This window comes from Habropoda laboriosa, unplaced genomic scaffold, assembly GCF_001263275.1.
Source record: "Habropoda laboriosa isolate 0110345459 unplaced genomic scaffold, ASM126327v1 scaffold64, whole genome shotgun sequence".
Classification (NCBI taxonomy): Eukaryota; Metazoa; Arthropoda; class Insecta; order Hymenoptera; family Apidae; genus Habropoda; species Habropoda laboriosa.
In genome coordinates, this window is record NW_017100183.1 from 783614 (window position 1) to 803615 (window position 20002).

The 20002-nt window shown below is 41.5% G+C and overlaps 2 protein-coding genes across 2 annotated transcripts in view; one reads left to right on the forward strand and one right to left on the reverse strand.

Annotated features, from left to right (window-relative positions):
- LOC108579133 overlaps nt 1-11643 on the forward strand; it is a 28293-nt gene extending 16650 nt beyond the window's left edge. The window contains 13 exon segments of the mRNA XM_017942584.1: nt 125-349; nt 858-918; nt 5633-5756; nt 6373-6489; nt 6578-6716; nt 6907-7023; nt 7136-7297; nt 7370-7473; nt 7999-8292; nt 8890-9134; nt 10415-10615; nt 10680-10907; nt 10991-11643. Of these exon segments, the coding sequence (XP_017798073.1) occupies nt 125-349; nt 858-918; nt 5633-5756; nt 6373-6489; nt 6578-6716; nt 6907-7023; nt 7136-7297; nt 7370-7473; nt 7999-8292; nt 8890-9134; nt 10415-10615; nt 10680-10907; nt 10991-11643 (2670 nt within the window).
- A 1995-nt stretch (nt 11644-13638) lies between these two features.
- On the reverse strand, nt 13639-18699 carry LOC108579199. Its single transcript, XM_017942671.1, has 3 exons — nt 18515-18699; nt 13738-18388; nt 13639-13662 (listed from the first exon to the last, which is right to left on the reverse strand). The coding sequence occupies exons 1-3, from the start codon at nt 18697-18699 to the stop codon at nt 13651-13653; spliced, it is 4848 nt and encodes a 1615-aa protein (XP_017798160.1). The 3' UTR covers nt 13639-13650.
- Nucleotides 18700-20002: the final 1303 nt, after the last annotated feature.

Sequence of the window (20002 nt, forward strand, 5' to 3'; positions counted from 1 at the left end):
TTCATCAACTTGGGAACGAGAAAATCTCGCGTATATTTTCGTTAGACCGGATAGATGGGGAAAATAAAAGATGATATCGTTCGTAAAGGCAGCTGAGTGCGTTAACGCGGACAATTATGCGTAGACGAGCAGCAAGTTCACGTCGGAATTGGCGAGAAGAGGCGTAACTCTCTCGAAATTCGCCGCTCAAACCTACGACGCCGTCTGGGCCATGGCGCTGGCGTTGGAAAAGACCGAGAATATTTTCAACAAAGAAAGTATCAGCGTGGCACAGTACACGCACACGAGGAAAGACATCGCTCTGGGGCTGTTGGAACAGCTGAAACTTCTGCGATTCATCGGAGTTTCGGTGAGTAGCAAAGTTTACTCGAACGAAGACAAAGGGTTGTTTCATCGTGAAATATTCACTCATCTAATTCGATTTGTTCCCAAGTAACGATAAGAATGGACAGGTACTCGGCAAAACGCAGAAACGAAAATTGGTCAGCAAACTCGCTCACCCTGCCGCCTCACTTTCTCATCGATCATTTACGGAGGCAATAACGGTTCATCCTGTGCTCTCAACCTCGTACATCTAGTTCGCGAAAATGTACACGGTCCACGAAAACGAAAATAATTCGTTACTCGATAATGTAGAAAGCTAAATGAAATAGTCCTTGTAAATCGTTGGAATTATTTCGTCAAACTTTTCGTTAAATTCCTGTGATTTGTCAAATATTCTCTCGAACGAAAGCTCGAAAAGAGTACACTCGTTAAGAGCAACAATGACTACGGTAATAATTGACGACCTATCGGCGAACCATGTCGTTGTTCAAGATCTTCCCTATGAATTGAAACGAATGATTGGATCGTTCCAGGGACCGGTCTCGTTCGACGGAGCTGATCGAGTGGGTATCACGGCGTTCTACCAGATGTACGGTGAGTAAACTTTGCATTATCCCGTGCAATTGCATCGAACGTGTAACGAGTAAGCGTACAAGGAACGGAGCGGATAATACGGGAAATCAGGAAAGCGGAGTGGAAAGCGCTGATAATTGTGCATTCCTAACGACGCAATGTACCACGTACGTTCGTATCGCGGTTAACTGACACGTTTCAACGTGAGCATGAGCCCATTTACGAGATTCCCATTGTTGAATGTCCGACCGACGATATGATTTCAGTCAACGTGATAGCGATGTGCTTCTCGCGATGCATTCCCCCGTTAAACGCGATGCGTACCACGATCGTACGTATTGTTCGACACGTTCCCTCTACTCCCTTCTGGCTTTCTTATTAAACCGAGTGCTGACGTCACGGGGAAAATTAATTTAACATCGTAACGGGTATAACAGACGTGTGTAGAAGGCGTGAAAACGGACATGTGGAGTTTCCCTTCTGGCAGAGTGGAAAGACGTGGTTCGAGAGATATCGTACACACACAGAGTCTACGCGATGGATTTTCACGGTTCGGATGCTCTTTACCCTAACGAAGCGTCCCCGACAATCGCGATAATTTCACATTTCGTGCAAAAACTCCAGCTGACTCGGCATGGATCGATCATACGCGTTATACCTGGGACTACTGTTCAAACACGAGACAATTAAACCGGCTTTGCACTTACCCCGTCATGAATTCGGTGTCTGTTTACGATAGAGCGTTGCATCGAGAAACAGTGCATAATTCTCTCGGCAAATGAAGCTTACGTTGAAAATATCCGAAGGGACTACATTATGCACCGTATTTACACGAGAAAGTCTATCAGACTGTATGAAATTACATTAGACAAGTTTAACGATAAACTGATTATCCGCTGCGATCTCGCGTTAATCGCCAAGGTTATACACGTGGAGTTGGAAAGCTCCGAGTGTGAGAACTGGAATCGAAAAAGCCATAAGCGCTCTCTCTCTCTCTTATGCGGCTTTCTGTGTGCGGCGTGAGCTTCGTGCGAACACGACCAAAGATGTTTACCATTCTACCCGGTTGGTAAGAAGTCAATGAATAATTAATGAGAGAGGACCCTCTGGAATCGGTGGCGAAACGGAGCGTGCCCGAGAAAGGAGAAAAACCGGCGCGGCGGATAGAAAAGAAAAGTAGCTGCTCGAATGTATTACGTTGTAATCCGTATTAATCGTCGTAACACGAACAACTAATAGGTATATCGTGTGAAACTTTTAGCCAGGCAAATTTTAACCACCACAGACAGAAACGGAACCCGTGAAAATTGTCGAAAGTCTGTGTGGAAGCGCTTAGAAGAATCTCGAGGTGAATTCTTCCTTTCACGGTAACGACGCAAGCGCATCGTTTGAGTGGCCTCGAAACAGACCGTGCTCTGGGTCTTTGTGAAATTAAGCCTTCTTTTGAGCCGTATGACCTCGATGCGCCGTTCGTGTTAACGACACTCGCCTTCCTCCACCAGGAATTACATCTTACTCCTTTCAATACGAATTCGTTTAATAGACACCGAAATGTAATGGAGCATATTTAATCGTCTTTTCTTTCACGGTAATCGAGGATCAATCAGCTGGAAAGTATCCACGCTTTTACAAGCGCCCATGAAATTCAGACTCCAACTGTTCATTACTCCTCCTCTTCTCTTACACGAAGATCTCGTTGGACGGAGGTTTGAACAATCTCTTAAAAGCTTCGATAGAAAATGTTCTCTCTTCTTCTTTTTTTTTTTTTATCGTGCCTGTATGTCGGTCGGTAAAGCGGCTGAATAATCCCCGAATCTTGCAATTTCTTTCCTGTTTTTATAAGAGCCTTCTTACCCCGAAAAAACGGTCTCGAGTCCTCTGTTTTAGTATTTTCAGCACTCTAACCTGTTACTGTATCTTCCCGCTGGGAAAATCGACATGCCCGAACCGTAACTACGATATAGAACGTGGAGGAAGGAACAAGAGGAGTGGGTGGATTTCTGTCTTCCCCAACAATATTTCTGTAGGACAGAGAAGTTGAGGAACTCCCCGAGGGTGACGGGATCGAGCGATTTTCCAAGCGTTTTCACGTAATTCCCGTAGTCGAGAGATCTAGAGGCTGGATGTTCGGCTCGTTAACCTTGTCCGAGCTTACCGAAGAAGCGACTCCTCCTTCTGAACCGTGTTTCAAGCATCGATTTCTGATAAAGTCATCGAACTGGCATGAATTTCCTCCAGCGATAGGCGACAGACTCTCACAAAGAAGCCTCGCCAGTTCGGACAAATTGGATGCCACCAACCACTTGCTTCTTTGCCTCTGCTTTTCGTTACTTCTGTTCTGTATTTTATTCCTCTCTATGCTCGAGGTCCTACGGCTGTAATCCATCAAATCCTGTAGCGGATACAGTAGATTTAACTTTCGAGCATAATGTCGGCGAAAGGAGAAAAAGAGGGAAAGACAGCGATCGTTTTCTTCCCCGTTTTCCTACGCGCCGCGACAACACAGAGAGCAATTTTTCTATTTTTGCGAAAGGATCGAGGCTAGATTTAGTTTGTCCACTGGAACGTATTGTGTTTTGGAAGCAAGGAGAAACATTTCGAGAGCAATTTCATCTTTGCTTTTCACCGTAAGGTATACCGGTGGAACGGCACAATTGATTTCATTACCTCTTGGGATTGTAACCAGTTGAAAAGCGGTTGAAATTGAAAAGGACGTTTTATCAGTTGGACGTGCGAGGGTGGACAAAAGGGTATTCGAGGGATTCATAAAAATGGTGGGCGACCAGTTGCTTTATCTCGCCGCTGTGGGAAACGCCGTAAATATTCTAGTTACACTCACGAAGATGAATCGGATAGTCGTGTGCGATAATCCCATTCCACCAAGACGAAACAATCTTCTTCTGTTAATTGTTTTGCCAGGTTTGCGTTGTCTCTGCTCTCGCACGAAGGAGCTCGACTACCAGCGAATAGCCGGGGAAAATAGAAACTTGGATGGTCGTAAAGAACGGGGGAAAAACGACGTAAAAACTGGCAAACATAAATTGCGAACGTCCACTTTTATAACGAGAGAAATGAATCGAAATAGTCATATTTCAGGCATTTATGAAAGAGAGAACGAGAGAGAGAGAGAGGGGGGGGGGGAGAATTACAAATAACCGCGTAAATTTAATGTGCACAGGTAGAGCAAACGGTGTACGTACTTCATAAACTATAAGAGTTTACAGAGTTGGAGAATAATATGTAGTATTAACTTTCTTCTACACATGCTACTGTTCCCTCGAAAATCAAAATTAGCGTCGTTCGTTTGACGAGTAGAACGAGTGAAAAAGAGCCGCGTGTAAGAGAATATCGCGCGTTCTCGCTTTATTTCAAAGCGTTCCATTGATTAAAGAGGAGAAGAACTTTGACAGACGAAGAAGAATAAAGAAGCGATCGTTAATCAACCGTAAAGCAAGCACTGAAGCAAGAGAATCGGGGTCGTGGAATAGAATCCTTCGTAAAACTGTGTCAAAATTTAGATTTTCGTGAGAGTAATTGTACGAAATCGCCGCGCCGGTTGCCGAGAGCGAGGTAATTACGCGAGTGTCCTCAGAGTCCTAAAAAGGCTACGTAGCTACAGTTCGAACGTCCCGGGGATTAAAATCTCAGAGATCAAAATTTTATCCAATTATCTATGAACGTGTACCGAATGTAATCCGAACGCGAAACTTTCGCAGAAGCTGGACGATATAGATTGACAAAAAGCGAAGTTTGTTTCGTGCTCGCGATGCGCAATTTAAGCGAAGAGTAATTCAATTCGCGAAAAAAGTTCGAGTGGCTGTCAAGGTGGAAGGAGAATAGGGGAGTTCGCTTTAAAGATTCACGAAGCAGATACACGTCGGCAGTTTTGGTGCAGTGGAAACTTTAAAAAACCTTTATCTGTAGCTTGCAGAAACAACCACGAGCCGATATCTGGCGGCCGAAGATAGGACGAAATGAGTATTATTATCCGGCTGCTGTCATTAAGCTGATGAGAAAAATCCCGGTATTGTCTCGTGCATAAATCGTACGAAGGGGACATCTTTAAATCCTTCCAACGATCGTTTTCTTCGCGTGTACGTTTCGCGGAGTAGTCGCCATGCGACCGTGCTTAGATTAGCTTTCGAGTGCAAACTCGAATCGATTTCGAACTCGTAACGCGCCCTAAAAAAGAGCGATCTCGATCCTAATTCACGGCGAGCTTCGTCGTCTAAACTTAGTTATATCGAGGCAAATAGGAATTCTATTCGCCCTCGATACGTCCCCTTTTTACGAGGCCCGTGTATATTCGACTTTATCGGCCGCGTCGAGCAAATGCTGGAGCACGACTGGAAAACGGGTATTTTATAGGAGAACGGATTTTCGTCTCAATAGCCTCTTACGTCACGGAACTTATTATTGTCGTATCGTAAGCTCTTGGATTCATTTCGTCGGATCCGTGACACGAAACAGGTCTCCGTGGGGAGATGTGAAATTGAAATAATTAAAACGGCCGATTCTCCCGTGATTAAAATCCTAAACGATTTAATTTATCTCGAGGAAAAACAGCCGAGAGAACGAGGGAAAACAGGGGGAATGACGTGGAACGAATTAAAATCTTGCTCCGATTAGGATCCAGTTGAAACGGTAGCTCCTTGACCGATTACCGTTTTCTTCGCCGTGGTAGAAACTCGTTTGTACGAAAGCGGAGAGAAGTTTTATAATTTTCCACTTGCAGGCCATGTTATTAGACGGATAGCGATCTACAACCCGGAAGATGGCAAGCTGATAATGAATTGCCCAGGATGCGCGATGACGAGATGGCCCGGAGGACATCCCCCTGCGGCTCGTAGGGTTTTCCGGTATGGACTGTTCTATCCGATTTTAACCGTCCTGTCTGCCTTTGCGTGTACAACACTGAAATCTAATTAGCGCTTTCTCGTTCGGCCATTTGCCGGTCGAATATCTGTCGAATCGAATCGAAGCGTCGACACGTCTAAAAATTATAGTTTTAATAACGGTATTATTCGCACGGTAAACGTTGACGTGACGTGTTCGAAAGATGTGAAAAGTGGCGAGGATTCAGCCGCGTTCACGGCAATTCCGTACGATCGAGTAAAATTTCATCACTTGGATAATACGGGTAAAATGGCTGTGAAAGTTCCGCTTATTAAATGGGATTCCCACTATACGGTGGTGTATGCGAACGATAAAAGTGTATTCAGAATCACGTTTTCCCCGCGTTTCGGTGAAATTTGATCGTCGTTAATCCACGAAAAAATTTCACGTCGCGTTTGTTTCAAGAAGGGCATGAAATTTCAAGATATCCCCTGTGCGGATTACAGGGCTGAGGGGAAAAATTAGCATTTCCGGTTTTTCTCGCCACTCGCGAGGATTCTTCGCGACCCCCATTTACGAGTTTATTACTATTGAGGCACGCCTTAGGAATACTAAAAGAGTTATTTTTCTTACGGCCAGACTAAGGGTGGTAACGGTAGCACCTGCGGCTTTTCTAGCGGTTACTTGTCTCGCCAGCATCGGAGTCACTCTAGCACTCGCGTTCTTGGCGTTCAATTTGCATTTCCGTAAGCACAAGTAAGTCTCGCTGTCCTCTCAATTGTACGTATCTATACTCATTGATCGTAGAGCAGTAGAAAACGTACCGTTTCCTATAAACGAATAGGAGCATAAAACTTTCGAGCCCCAGATTGAACAATATGGCTGCCGTCGGCTGCGGCTTGGTCTACGGCGCGGTCATACTTCTAGGCCTGGATCACGCCACACTTCCGGACAGTAATGATTATTATCCTACAGTGTGCACTGTGAGCATTAATTTTCTATTTACGAGCAACCGCTTATTTCGCGATCAACTGAACCAGTTGGTCAGAAAATCGGTGTGCGTTAAACTCGTATGTATCATCCATCTATACGACATCTAAGTAACTGTGTACAGAGTAGTGTATGTATTGGGACTATATTTTCTCCCAGGATTATTTTATCGTGTCGTTTTAGGCGAGGGTGTACTTATTGTCCGCCGGTTTTTCCTTGGCCTTTGGATCGATGTTCACCAAGACCTATCGCGTCCACCGGATTTTTACGAGAAGCAGGAGTGGCGTTGTCAAGAACAAGGTACGATAATTAACGTTCAACCTGTCCGATATTTAATTGCGCGCATTTAGAATGTGAAAGCTCGAATTTCGCGTACATATGAAAGGCGACAGTATAGTTCTGCTACTTGCAGCTACTTCAGGATACCCAGCTTATAAGCTTAATCTGCGTCCTTCTACTGATAGACGGTCTCGTAGTGACCCTGTGGGTGACTTTTGACCCTATGCAACGTCATCTGCGTAACTTAACCCTGGAGATTAACCCACAGGACAGAGGCGTGGTTTACCAACCCCAGGTATCGAAATCGAAACGGCGTTTCGAGAGGAACTTCATCTCCCAACCATTTTCATTATCGTTCTCGACACAGGTGGAGGTGTGCCGTTCTCAACACACCAACAGCTGGCTGGGCGCACTTTACGTTTACAAAGGTCTACTGCTGATCGTAGGAGTGTACATGGCCTGGGAAACGAGGTAAAAAATACTGGATCATCTGGAAAGTTCGTTCACGGTTCTCCGTCGAATTTTCAATGGAGAAATAGAAAACGCGAAAGAGGAGAAAACCGAAGGAACTTTCAGTACGATCTGATAACTACTACGACTGTGGCTTCAACTTGCCCTTAACGAATGCGGGTCAGTGTTATAACGCGATTTCACGGTGTGAGGAAAAATTCGTTAAAACAAACGCTCCCGGGGAATCCGTATACTGTGAAACTTCCAATTGGAGAGACGTAGTCGAAACGGAATTGGAGTTTAATGAGGGATGCCATTAGGGCGTTCATTAGCAAAGATGTGTCCGCTTTTTGCCGGGGGAGTTGTCATTGAACTTTCGTTGATATTAAACGTCGAGAGATCGAGTCAAGGACAAGTGGTGATAATGGAACGTATCGATTCGTCCTTTGAAAAATTCAGCCCGTTTAATTTATCATTTAAAATTGCTGGAAAAATATTCCGGATCATTTCTCTTGTCGTTTCTGCATATATTACGGACAATTTCAGGCACGTGAAGATCCCAGCGTTGAACGACTCGCAGTACATCGGCATGAGTGTGTATTTCGTGGTGATCACATCGGGCATCGTGGTGGTTTTGGCAAATTTGATGTCTGATCGCGCGACATTAGCCTTCGTTACGATAACCGCCCTGATATTGGCTTCGACGACCGCAACTCTCGCGTTGCTCTTCCTCCCTCAACTAGCGAACATTTTGGCCGGCGAGAGGGCGGATCCTGTGGTCCAGAGTCTCGGTCTAAAGATCGAGTGCAACACAAAGCGATTTATGACCGACGACAGAGCGTAAGTAACCCGGTACTTCGATCGTGATTGCTTTGCTGATAAGAGGGCGAAAGGGGATATCGAAAGCAAATGGAAAATTGGCTGAAGGAAAAGAGGACCCGGAGAAAGAGGGGTGTAAGCGGAATAGCGTCGCGAACACAATGACGATAAAGGTCTCTTTGCTTGGTAACTAATCGTTTGAACGGATCTAGCCCGAGAAGATATCCTTCTATCGCTCCCCCGAACATGTCCCGTTACACCTAACCGTACAAAGAAACGATTCGTTTTGCAAACCAGGTCACAGGTATCGTTCGTCATACTTTATGCACGTATATTCGAAGCAAGCCGACGACTTCCAACTGAAATTTCGCGCTCGAAACGAGAAACTGGGGGAGTTCTCTACCGGGTAGGAGTTTAGCGAATTTTCCATAGAAAGTTTACTCGATATCAAGGCTCGCCAGCCGAACGAAATCGCGTTACAAACGACGCTTCTAGTTCCGCTAAAAATTGCTCTCGATGTTGGAAAAACAATGGCACGAGTACGCAGAAATCAGCCGCGTCGTACTCGCGGTTACTTTTTAACGAGTTTAACCGAAATGAAATTTCACGGGGCGATAGCGAGCTTCTACACCGTGTGGAAGTGCAGAACCGTGTGTATCAGCGTGAAATGGCACAGTTGGAGCTGGAATTGGCCAGATTGAAGGAACAATTGGCACAGGAGCCGGTCGAACCATCGCACGCTTCGTCAAGCGCGTCGATTCCAAAACGCAATCCGAGCATCGGGGGTGGTCTACCTTTGTTATTGCTCAGTGTACTCCCGCCGGTCATCCCTAGGGCTAGCTGGCCGTCCGCGGATTCATCCGGTGAGTGAAACTCTTCGTGACATACTCCAAGATTCGTTGTGCAAAGAAAATTCCCGTTCCGTATCGCGTTGATCCACGAATTTCTTAGAGTCGGCGCGAACAATCAGAGGTGTCGAAATGAAACTTCTTCTTTTCAACGTTTCAAATATTTGCACGATGAATAAACATTTTGTACGTACAAGGAGAGAAAGAAGGAACGATACATGTAATTAATATTCTTCACGCTTCGTCATCCTTCCATCCGTTCAGGTGTTCGAGAAAGGTGACAGAATTCCGTTTATTGCACGCAATTGATGCTTGAACGATTCTGTGACGTTTATATGCTTGTATCTTGATGACTTGGGAAATGGACTTTTGAAACGACGATAGAGGGAACTAGATTTTGGGATAACCAAATCTCTCCCGACATACATACTACGTACACTTTTTCATGGAAAATTGCATGAAAATTCGAATTGCGATGCAACGTTTCTCCCCGTGTATGTTTATTGCATAGTTTCGAGTTTACGAGCTTGTCGATTTGAAGCAGCAGTCTGATCGGTAAGCAAGGGATAAATTAGTATTACTCTTCAGACTGCTACTTTAGATCTATTTTTTTAGAAAAAAAAAAAAAAAAAAATGACAGTGAAAACACAGCTCGGATTGTTAACGCGACATCGGCCTATATTTACCGGCTTGCAGAAACGGTTTATACATTTCTGACATTATTAATTGCTATTCGAGACAACTAGACTGCACTCGCATCTCCCTGAGCCTCCGAGTCCCAAAACCCCTTGACAACTTCGAACAAGTCCCTGACAGTGGTATGTGTGTACCATACAGGTCCGCCTCTGCACGCTAAATTGCACGTTTCACCCAGCGTTTCGGAATGCATTGACGTCCAGCTAAATAGAATCGATAGACAAACTCTCGACGGTCAGTTCGTTCAAGTGTGTAAACAGTTAAAACAGAACTCCCATGTTTATTCTTTCGGGCAATTGTTCTAAAGCACCGTGGAGCTTGTCGATCGAATATCGTCACTTGGACTCATGGCGCGCGCACACACACGGCATTCGCATCGGACCGAGTTAATTACCATGGTTTCGTTCATAAAGTTCTCGCGAAATCTATCGCGTTCCCGTGTGAAAGGTTCTCCTCCTTCCTCTTCTACTGTCTCGTCTTACTGTTACCGCCTGCTTTCGCTTCTTTGCGATGCGTTTCGATTGTCGCCCCATTCGCGCGAATCTCGGTAAATTAGTTGGCTACTGACTCGTCTTCGACTTGACTCTTCCTGAAACTAGGGATACGACGAGGTACCGTAGCGTTTAGCAGTCAACCAGACCTGGAACCGAACGGACCAAGGAGAAGTCTCGCGGACATTTACAAACTCCATCGACGAAGAGAAACGGAAGGACCAAATCGTTTGGGTGTTTTTCAGCGACTTTTCAGCCTTTTCGGCAGTCGTCCTACCAGCAGAAAAACCTCCACCGCCTCGTTTACAGGTAAACGACGTAAAAATGATAAGGAGGACAGTGTACGATTAACCGTATCACGATATCCCCATAGGAGTAGCATCAGCACTGAGGGTTCACATGGGCTACATCACAGGCCTGGTACCAGGCTCGAAAGCAGCTTCTACCTGTCAAATGAATGCCCAAGGCACTCGTTCGTCTCATCCACGATGTGGCTCAGGACCAATAATTAGTATTACTAGCGAAGAAGATCGGAGATTGAGCCTGGGGCTACGTCGTAAAGAGAGCAGCGAGCCCAGAGTCAATTTTAGCCTACCGCCCAGTAAGTATACTCGAACTGTGTTCATTTCCATTTGGCGAACGAAACGAATGTCCTGTAACGCACGGGATCGATATTGTTTGCAGAGGCGAGCACCAGCCAGACGTCGTCGCGGGAAAAAATTCGTGGATCGCCGCGGTTTCCTCATCGGATAGTGCCGGCGAACAGTTTGAACGCGATCGCTCCAGGATCCTCGATCTCGAGATCCCACCGATGGCATTCCATGGAAGATGCGAGAAAAACGAAAGCCATTCAACTCCCTCGTGGCTCGTCCTGCAGCCCTAGCTGCGACGTGTGGACCACTCGCGAACTTGGAATTCCATTAAGCGAACTGGGAAACAGTGTTCGGGGCAAAAAGGCCCCGGAGTCGTTAGCCTTAACCGTTACAACAACCACGGAGTCCAGTGTAAATTGTCACGAGACAAAGCTCGACGATAATTCGAGAAAGCACGATAACGTTAGTCCTGCTGGATCAGAGATGAAAATCACCCGATCCACGTCCTCTTCGTCCTCGTCGCCGACAAACACCAGGACATCGAGTGCCACGAACGACGTGTCCCTCTCTAGAAACGGGTCCTCATTGGAATCTGGCCATCCAGAGACCGGTGCAAACTTTCTTCAGGAATCTGAATCTTCTCGACCCTCGAGTCCCGTAGTTCGTGTTTATTTCACTAGCGCCGATGTCCCCGAAGAGACGGACGCGTCGTGTGAAAACGAAAGATCATCGACTGCCGCGTAGAATAAAGAAAAAAGGAAAAAGGAATTCCTGTTAAGATATTCTTCCCTCCTTTGCTAGCTCACTCCTGGCACGTACGTTCTTGATCGAGAGGATAAGTGAGAGATGAAAGGGCACAGGTAAATTGTTTCCGTAGAACACGAGACACCTAAAGATATCGTGGTTTCTCCTTTTTCTCTTCCAATCTTCTTTCATCCTGTTACTCTTTTCCTTTCTTTTTTTTTTGCTATTGAACAAACAAACAAACAATTCATCCGTGTACGTGACAATCTTCAGTAACCGTGTCCACGGGAGATCAAGCTCAAGTTGATTGTGCGAACTTTGGTTTCGTGCGAGGGTCAAGAACCAATTACCGTTTATATTTAATCGTGTGTGTTCTGTAGTAATTGTGCCAAAAGGACAAAAGTACGGGGCCCGTAAAAGTATACAGCTGATCGACTTTATGGATTACGGAGGGACCAAATTATAACGAATAAGTTCTTCTTTTCGTTGCACGAAATTATTACCAATCGATGCTCCTGTTTGTGAAGAAAGTTCGCTGAAAGATTTCGCGTTTGGCGCATTTAAACCGTGAAACACGATTCTGATTGTATTTTTTCATTGTTCCGGTATCGGTTCGTACACGTTGCACGACTAAAATTGTGTAAAGTCGTGAGAAAGCAAGCTGAGAGTACTCTTACAGGTCCAACGTTAAAGTGTTCAGTGCCCCGAAACCCTTCCTTAAGTACCTGCACTCGATGTAATACATAAATATCTCTACGTAATACAGAATCATGAGAATAAAATGAAAAAGATGTTGGTTTCTTCTGTAAAATCTTCAAGTGTGATGTATATACCGATATTTTCACGCTAACGCGTACAAAAAGTACGTATAATAAATATGTAGATAAAAGAGAAACAAGAGGAAACAGGTTCCCACGTTTCGTACCACGAGTATCTCGATGTGTCAATCGTTGAATCACCAACTTACCACTAAGCAATAATCTTTGTCGGTGCAATTCAAAAATTGTGTAATAAAGGGATATGCATATATGTATATGTGTATTCTACCGATTTATTGTAAATTGAAATTATTTCCATTCTACCGAGGATACGTAGGTATAATTTTCAAAGTAAATCAGAATATTTTATTTTCGTCTATTTTTAGGTACAACGATGCATATGAATTAGTACAGTACAAAAAGTTATATCTTTTTAAAACAGAGCAATTATTTACATTATGTTGCAATTGAAATTGCGGAATTTGGTAGATGCGAAGAATGCAGTAGACACAGTCGTCCATGATCGAGTATGAAATTTTCAATGAACGTTAGGCTGCAAGATTTCACCAGAAATAATAGAAAAAAAAAAAAAAAACGGAAAAGGAACAAATCTTAACAATGTATAACCACCATGTATATGATAAAGTAACTTGACTATATGAATATACATTAAGAAAGCAATTCTAACAAAATAAATTATACATTTGTCTACAATTATTTGTATATATTTACAAAGATACTACACTCCACGTTACTTAAGAAACATTAACACATTGCGTTCAGCTCGTAAAATATATACCTATTGCTACAACAAAACGATAGAATCATGTAACAACTTGTAACAAAAACAAAAAGAAAATGTTGAAACGTAAAATAATTAAAAGTGAAATACTCGAAAACGTGGATTAAGGAATTTTTAAAAAGGCATGCAACATGTGATTAACTTAAATACCATACGCAATGTGTTAACACCTTTATTGAGCTGAGCATTAATAGAAATTTACTTCCATACCCAAGACAAAGAATCGATTCGCCTCATCCCGATACTGTTATAAAGTAACTAACGATACTTTGTTTTACTAGTCTTCGCTATAAAAAGGACAAAGAAAAGGAAAGAAAATGTTTTCTCGTTGCTTAAATACGAAACGTTAAAATCACAGATTCGGGATCGTAATAGTTAAAATTGGAAATTACTGAGTATAGACTATTTTCCGACTGACTCCTGATTCGAAAGTCGTGCCTCCATTAGCTATATGGTTGCCTGAAACAACATACACGGTATGTGGTAGAGGATTAAAAAAATGATATTCAAAGTGGATGAAAACGTAATACTTACAGTAATTTTTTCCAATATAGTTTCTGCCGGTTTATCTTTACGAACGGGTTCTTTTGGACTGGTTTTTACCGGTGTTCGCTTCTCTTCTTCCGATTCGCTTTTCTTCTCTGGACTCTTCAAAGCGTTTTGCGCCTCTATCCTCTTCCGGTTTAGGAATGCCATACCGTGGACTCTCAGATGTTTATCCACCGCTGCCTTGTCTTCGAAAACAGCCATACAAACGTGACACTGATTCGCCTCGATAGACTTTCCAGCCGTCTCGAGTTGGTCGACGTTGTCTGGAGCGTAGGATGTATTTTGGGTCATGTAGGTAATGGGATCCTCTATCCCATGGAAAGCTTTCAGATGCATTTGCAAACTAGGTACAACGACGAAATTGTCTCCGCATTCCAGACACACCAAATATCGACCTCTGATCCTGTGATTAGAGGCAATATGCTCCCTCAAGTCTGCCATATCGGAGCATCGTTGATCACATTTCTTACACCTAAAATTACCCTCGCTATCTTTGGCCGTCTCTTGTTTCACGCATAATCCAACACCCGTGAAACTCGCATTTTTCCCATCGCTATACTTCTTCGGATTCCATCGTCGTCTTCTCTTCGAATTCGACGCGATGCTGTCAGACTTACGTTTTCTATTACCTAGCAAATCTTTATAGCCGCCGTTAATAAAGTCTGGCGACATTCGTAGCAAGTCCGTGGTTAATGTCGACAGTTTGCAGTCTTGTAAATGTTTCCTCTGAAAGTGATTGCTTATGATCGATTTGGACGTGTTTATCAATTCTCCGCACCAATTGCACGAAAAATTGAAGATCTCCTCCGAATTGTCCGAATCGTTCAGAGCAATTCTTTGTGGCAACTCGCGATTCGTTTTCTGACCGCGAGATAATACCGTCGTCTTTCCTCCTTTCGCTGGATGTGCAACCTTCTTCGAGCGATTCAGTTCGAACGATTCACATTGAGGAATCCTAGCAAGCGGAGGAGGTCTCGAGAATGGTGTACGTTGTACACCTTCAATTTGTTCCTGAATTTGCATACTATTCCACAGATCGATCGCGTTCTCTGTTTCCATCTTTTCTATCTTCGCTAATACTTCCTTTTCCAAAATTTCACCTTCGTTCTGCTCTTCTTTAATTTTAAGAAAAGACTCTTGTTGAAGCGAATCAACGCTCAACGTATCTGGCTCCGATTTAATTGCTTTGCTACAACATGCACTCTCGTCCGTATCTTTCGATTGAATCTCTACCACTTCGATTTTCCCCAGCGTCATTTTCTTCGAACTTTTCGCCTGTTTGGCCTTTCTGTTCTGTTCGCTTTTGCATTTAGAATTATTCGACGTTAGATTTGCTATCGATCGAACGTCCAGTATCTTGAGTAACGTTTTCTTCGAGTCTGTCGACGGTTCTGATTTAACTTTAACAACAACTTTCGGAGACTGTTGCGCATCGTAATTGACTAAATAATCCTCCGACTCTTGGGCTCCACTTTCGAATACCTCAGATGTGATAGTTCTGGTGTTGATAATTTTAGGCATAACAGTCCCGTCCTCGCAGGACCTCGCATCTGCATTCGTGAATTTATCGTCCTGCTGTGCATTATTCGTCGATAAATTTGCCGCGGTTTCCACTTGTAATACGTTTCTCAATACCTCGGAACTTATCAGCTCTTTCAGACGTGCCATATGTCCAGTTTGTAAGTGAGACATTATTCGTTTTGTTTCTACGTGAATAAACGTGCAAAACGGGCATTTGAACCATATCAATCTTTGAACGACTAAATGTTTCTCCATGTGTAACATATACTCTTCGCAGCGCACGATACATCGGCCAAGTTTGCATAATACAAGTCTTATAGGATGACAATCGTCCGAATCCGGGTGTTTATCTTTGTGATGTTTCCTATACTCGGAATACGAGGGTAAAACAATGTAACATTTGTCGCATGCTATCTTATTATGACTGTGCATTATAGCAAAGTGCCTGGCGACAGATTCCATATCCTGAAAACCATCCACTTCGCAAATTTTGCAACCGAGAGCACGCTTTTTCAACGTGTGAAAGCAAGTAGTCCATGTGTGCAATTCTAACGATCTGAACGTTGTAAATTTACGATAACAATCTGGGCATAAATACGGCTTTTCTTTGTCGTGAAAAGTCTGATGGGACACGAAACGCGTCGAATTGCCTTGGTACGTGTGACACTTGTGACACACGTGCCTATAACAGGAACAGTAATTATCATTTTTCGCAGGCTTCGAAAACCCCGGAATATAATACTTGGGCTTCGTAATTTTATTGCACGCTTTACAAGTGGACTTTTCGTCCGTACGCTGATATTCAGATTCCCATTCGTTCAATTGTACGTCTTTTTCGATCGTATCGTCAGTTTTGTCAATGCACTTATCGATACAATGTTTCAATACAGTCTGTAAGATATTAACGGCTTTCAAGTTTTCTTTGATTACGTTATCGGTTACAAAATTCATGACCTTCAATATTTCCTCACCAATCTGTTGCAAATGTTCGTATCGTTTTTGCAATTCCGGATAAGAGAGATGAAAGAATTCGTTTACCATTTCTTGCTTGCATTTCGTTATCATCGTAGATGTATCGACAATCGTATAGATTGGTTTCTGGTTGAGAAATTTTACGTCCAGATAAAGATTCTCGTCTTCACCTTTATGGAACGACAAACTTTCGAACGAACTCTTCGTATTATGCATGGTAACGCCAATGTCTCTATGTACGCCAGTTAAGTAAGCTACGTCAACCTTCTGAGAACTCTTTATTAACGAAGAAGGCTGCTTTGATTGAACATCGCAACTAGAACTGCTTGATAATTCTGACGGAGATGGCGAAGGCGTTAAAGGAGAAACATCGCCATGAAGCGAATTCATTCTTTCTTGATTCGATATATTTTCTATATCAACAGGATTTAAGGGTATCAACGGTGGGATACTATTTGTAGATTTTGATTGCACTGTTCCCTTTACATTTCTTATCGGAATTATTGCATTCGGCACACTTTTTGAATGTTTAGTAGTACCTGACGACTGTTTGATAATGTACTTTCGTCCATTTTGATATATAACTTTATTCGTGAATGATCGAGTTTTATTTTTTATAGTCTCCACGTGATTCTTCGAAACATTTTTATTGGAGTTTTTATTAGCCCGAGAGAGAACTTTCTGAATCTCTGGACCCTTTTTCGTTTCCAACAGTTTCTCATTTTCATCAGGTACTAAGGGAACTGCTGTTTTAGAAGGTGATTCTTGTTTACTATGAACACCTATAGTATCAGAATCTTGTCCAATAAAAACAATCTTTTTGCTGTTAATTATGTGAGGTGGTAGCTGATTGATAATTGTATCAATATTAACATGCTTTGTGCTTTGAAACGTGACAACTTTTTGACCAGAATTTACCGTTAATGTATGTACATTTTGCTTCAATTTATCTAACTTAGTTTTACATATATCCATTTTTGTTGCACAAGACCTATCAGATTGTGTCTTAGACAATGGTTCTATAATTAATAAATTTGGTTTGCTTATATTTTTATCAGATTCTACTTTTACAATATTGCTTTCTGTAACTACCTTAATTGGTGTTGTACTTTTGCTAGATTTATGTGTTATGTTTTCCCACGACCGTTTATCAGTAGGACATTTAGCAAAATCTTTAACATTGCGTTTAGGTGTGATCATAGTATTGCCATAAGACATAATCATATTAGATGAAATGCGATTCAGATGTGCTGTTCTATTCCTTTTAAGCTTACTAGTAATCACTTTTGAAGGTCGAAAAACAGTGAAAGAATCTTTCACTGCTTTTACAGAGGCTGTTGTACATTTCTTTTTATTGTTATTTAACGGAGTTTTGGGTTCAAAGTACTTTGTTGTAGGTCCACAATCGACAAAAGCAATGTCATTTACTGTACATGGACTATCTTCATTTTCAATCACACTTTCATCAGAGATGGAAGTTGTGGTATCTATAGAAGATGAACTTGTTCTTTTGTCAACATTTTCCACAGAATCAAGAATCTCAATATCAGAATACATGCTGCTGTTGTTTGATGTAGAATGAAAAGAATTTAAAGTAGAAAACTGCTCATCCATTGGTATTTCTAATGAATTAAAATAAAATCGGCCCTTGTAACTCTTAATAATGTGAGTGACTGAATTGTCAATATATTCTTCTTTAGTAGAAGCTAACTGCCACCAATTTTTATCGATGTTTTTATGTTTTAACCAATCCATTATATGAACTTTCATTACAAATGTATGCTCCATGAATGCTTCACATATTAGATCTACTTCAGGACTCCAATCGTGATTTATATTCGTTGGTAAAGGCATTAACATTAAGTCACCCATGTCCACTAAATCTACATTATGAGTTTTCAAATGTGCAAAAAATTGGCACTGATTATAAAAAATTCTGACTACTCCAAATTTTTGCCTCTTACGTAAACCTCTGCTTCTTAAATATAAACGTTTCTCACGATTTGATTGCATACATGTTGAACATAATGATCCTTCTGTAGGACTGTGTCTACAAACAGTCACGAAACATTGTTGACACCAATATCCCAATATCCAACTCTTCCTTGCAATATGGTCTTCCAAACTGCTTCGAAAATAGAAGCTAATACAGAAATAAAATTTTGATATTAAGACATCTCAAAATTGCTTTTAAATATAACATTAACTATTGTACAATGTTAAATAAAGAAAAGATATTATAACGCTTGAAACATGTTGATGAACTTACCGGTCTTTGCATTGTGCACACATATATAGAGTCTCACATTGTGGAACATATTCCTTCACAATAGGAGGTGGTTCTCTTGGCACATAAGGTAGTGCCTGTGTTATGAAAACAGCATTTTTCACTGCAGTATAATATTTCAGACCCCACCTAGTTCCAATTCTTCGGTTCTTTCGTAGTTTTGGCATGAGATTCTAATGATTATGTGTTACAGTATTTAGAGTATCCTACAGATATGATACATGAGCATCAAATTGATACTTCAAAATTTATAAATAAAGGGAGAACTTTGATGTAAATTACAGTTATTACACAATTATTTATACCACTGTGTTCAAAGGCAGTGAAATGCTGTTACTTTTGCTGATACAGTAATAACATGTCTTCTACACCATTTATCATATACTTTTTCATGACATACAATGAGTACAATACAGCACTAAAGACTCAGAGAGCACTATGTAAAATTTATTCACAGTTGTGGCACTAAATCTCACCATAAGTTACGCCTGTTGTGTATCTCTTTTGTATCATACAATGTATTAACACAACTTAAAACATTGTTAATCAGAAAACCACCATATTCAGCCATGATATGTTTTGCTGTTTGCAACACGTCGGTAAAACAGTGTCGGTACACAGAGCTGCCATCGCGGCAAACGGTTGAAGTAATATTAAGATATTTACTAATACTAAATGCATACAAATATATTAAAAGTTTTGCAATAATTTCTAGAATCCTTTCAGTATTGTTGATGCATGCATATTATTTTACATGACTATAATCATTGAAAGAAATTACAATATCCTCATCAATTCAATACAGTTACAAACACTTAAGCCATATTGGAAGATTGTGTCCAAGCACCTTTCTCTATGTAGGCCCTGGAAACATATAACATATTATATTCAATTTGTTGAAACAAAAAGGCAAGGATTATTCTAATGAGAAAGAACACTACATTTAACAATATCATATTCTACTACAGTTCTCTTTTAAATACAATGTACATGTTAAACACAGTTTGCAGTTTCTTAGTTACTTATCTGTATAACAAGGGCAACTATTCTATTTTAAAGAGATTGTTATAAGGGATGTATAAGTTACTTGTATTATAAAATGTAATGGACAGTTGAAACATAATAATACATTACATATTTTTACACAGATGAGAGCTATGTCAATAATATGTAGGACACTGATCAATTAGTATATTCTTAATATGTCTTATGACTGCTCTTAATATTAATAATATATAAGAATTTCAATATATTACTTAATTAACAATTCAGTTAAATTCTTTAATTAGTAATAGTTGATCAAAAATGTGATATCATATAAGGTAAGGTCAAACTTGAAGAATAATCAATCATAAAACTTAATAATGATCAGTAAATAATGAATTATATTCTAAGAATAGTACTTTTAACCAAATGATATTAACCATACAAATTTACAAATTACTAATTTTTTCAAGAACAAAACTACAT

What these genes read in the sequence shown, in the direction of transcription:
- LOC108579199 (XM_017942671.1), bottom strand. Translation starts at nt 18,699, where the DNA reads ATGCCAAAACTACGAAAGAACCGAAGAATTGGAACTAGGTGGGGTCTG. An exon ending in TGTGCACAATGCAAAGACCG is followed by an intron (nt 18,389 to 18,514) that starts GTAAGTTCATCA and finishes TTTCTGTATTAG; the next exon opens with CTTCTATTTTCGAAGCAGTT.